Source organism: Helobdella robusta, assembly GCF_000326865.2.
Source record: "Helobdella robusta unplaced genomic scaffold HELROscaffold_282, whole genome shotgun sequence".
Taxonomy (NCBI): domain Eukaryota; kingdom Metazoa; phylum Annelida; class Clitellata; order Rhynchobdellida; family Glossiphoniidae; genus Helobdella; species Helobdella robusta.
In genome coordinates this window covers 4,651-6,657 of record NW_008704442.1, presented here as the reverse complement: position 1 = coordinate 6,657, position 2,007 = coordinate 4,651, and the positions used below count along the sequence as shown (strand labels likewise).

The following is a 2,007-nucleotide window of genomic DNA, read 5'->3' as shown; positions in this document are numbered from 1 at the left end:
TATTCCTCCTATTATCTTACCTGATTCTAAACTCTTGATGTCTCTCATAAGTTTCGTAGTCTAGGTTTTATCTTTGATTCTACTATGTCTCTCTCTTCTCAGATTAATAGTGTTGCTAGAAGCTCTTACTTTCATCTACGTAGAATAAAAAAACTTTTGCCTTTTCTTGATGATCCTACTCTTCTCCTTCTTGTTACTTCGTTAGTCTTATCTAGGATTGATTATTGTAACTCGCTCTACTATGGTCTTCCTGACTCTATACTCTATCCTTTAAGTAAAGCTTTTAATTCTGCTGCTCGTCTAGTTGCTCGTGCCCCTTTCTTTTCTCATACATCTCCATATCTTGTTCTCTTGCACTGGCTACCTATAAAATATTAGGGATGCACCGGATTCAGGTTTTTCAAATCCGGCCGGGGCCGGACTTGGCCGGATTTGAAATTCAAAAACCGGCCGGGGCCGGGGCCGGATTTTAGTTACCATTTTACATACGTTAGAAAAAATACTCACATTTACGGTTATCTACATGTTGAACATCAAAAAATAACACCAAGCAAATAGTTATTTAATTCAAATATATGAATAAGTTGTGTGATACGCCAAATTCTGTACACAAAGATCAGCTTATAATTTATGCATATTTGCATAACCCAAGTTAAAGCACAAAGAAAATTGTCCAGCTCACCGCACAATTAGTGATGTTGTAATTATGTGTCATGTCTAACCTTTAACATACCATGTTCTTAAATTATGTGCTCATGTATCTCTCTCTCTCTCTCTCTCTCTCTCTCTAAATATATATATATATATAGATATATATCTTTATATATATATATATATATATATTATGTAACTATATGATCCGTCATGTGCAATTATCAATATATAGTATATACACGTGCACAAGTTCTTTTACACAAAGATCAGCTTATAATTTATGCATAACCCATGTTATAGCATAAAGAAAATTGTCCAGATCACCTCACAATTAGTGATGTTATTATGTGTGTCATGTATGCCTTTAGCTTAGCTTTAGCCATTAACTTATTGACATAAAATTAATTGAATTCAATAAAAAATTTTTTCTATTTCTAACATTTTTAAAAGTTGATAGACGCTTAAATCCGGCCCTAAATCCGGCCACCAAATCCGGCCGGGGCCGGATTCGACCGGATTTGAAAAAAAGCCGGATTTTGGCCGGGGCGGAGCCGGGGCCGAACTTCGGTGCATCCCTATAAAATATAGAATAATTTTTAAAATTTGCACGTTCATGTATAAGTCTCAATCTAAATTATTTCCTAAGTATTTATCAGATATATTAATTGAACCTAAACGCCCCGGTTTACGATCGTTTTCTTCTTCCCGCTTTTTCTTAACTCGTGTTAAAGAATCTTTTGCCAAATCTGCTTTTGCTTTTTCTGGTCCTTTTCTCTGGAACTCTCTACCTACTTCTCTGACTACTTCTCCATCACTTGCGAAGTTCAGAGCGGATCTCAAGACCCATCTGTTTTCAAAATTCATTGAGGAGCGCTGTTGAACATCGCGGAAATAGCGCTTTATAAGCTAATTGATTGATTGATTGATTGATTGATTGATTGATTGATTGATTGATTGATTGATTGATTGATTGATTGATTGATTGATTGATTGATTGATTGATTGATTGATTGATTGATTGATTGATTGATTGATTGATTGATTGATTGATTGATTGATTGATTGATTGATTGATTGATTGATTGATTGATTGATTGATTGATTGATTGATTGATTGATTGATTGATTGATTGATTGATTGATTGATTGATTGATTGATTGATTGATTGATTGATTGATTGATTGATTGATTGATTGATTGATTGATTGATTGATTGATTGATTGATTGATTGATTGATTGATTGATTGATTGATTGATTGATTGATTGATTGATTGATTGATTGATTGATTGATTGATTGATTGATTGATTGATTGATTGATTGATTGATTGATTGATTGATTGATTGATTG

At 33.3% G+C, this 2,007-nt stretch overlaps 1 protein-coding gene across 1 annotated transcript in view; it reads right to left on the bottom strand.

Moving 5' to 3' along the window:
- Positions 1–1,518, bottom strand: part of HELRODRAFT_184296 (hypothetical protein) — a gene marked incomplete at both ends in the record, with an annotated part of 6,393 nt that extends 4,875 nt beyond the window's left edge. The window contains one exon of the mRNA XM_009020688.1: positions 1,326–1,518. Coding sequence (XP_009018936.1) covers positions 1,326–1,518 — 193 coding nt within the window. The remainder of the gene's footprint in view (positions 1–1,325) is intronic.
- Positions 1,519–2,007: the final 489 nt, after the last annotated feature.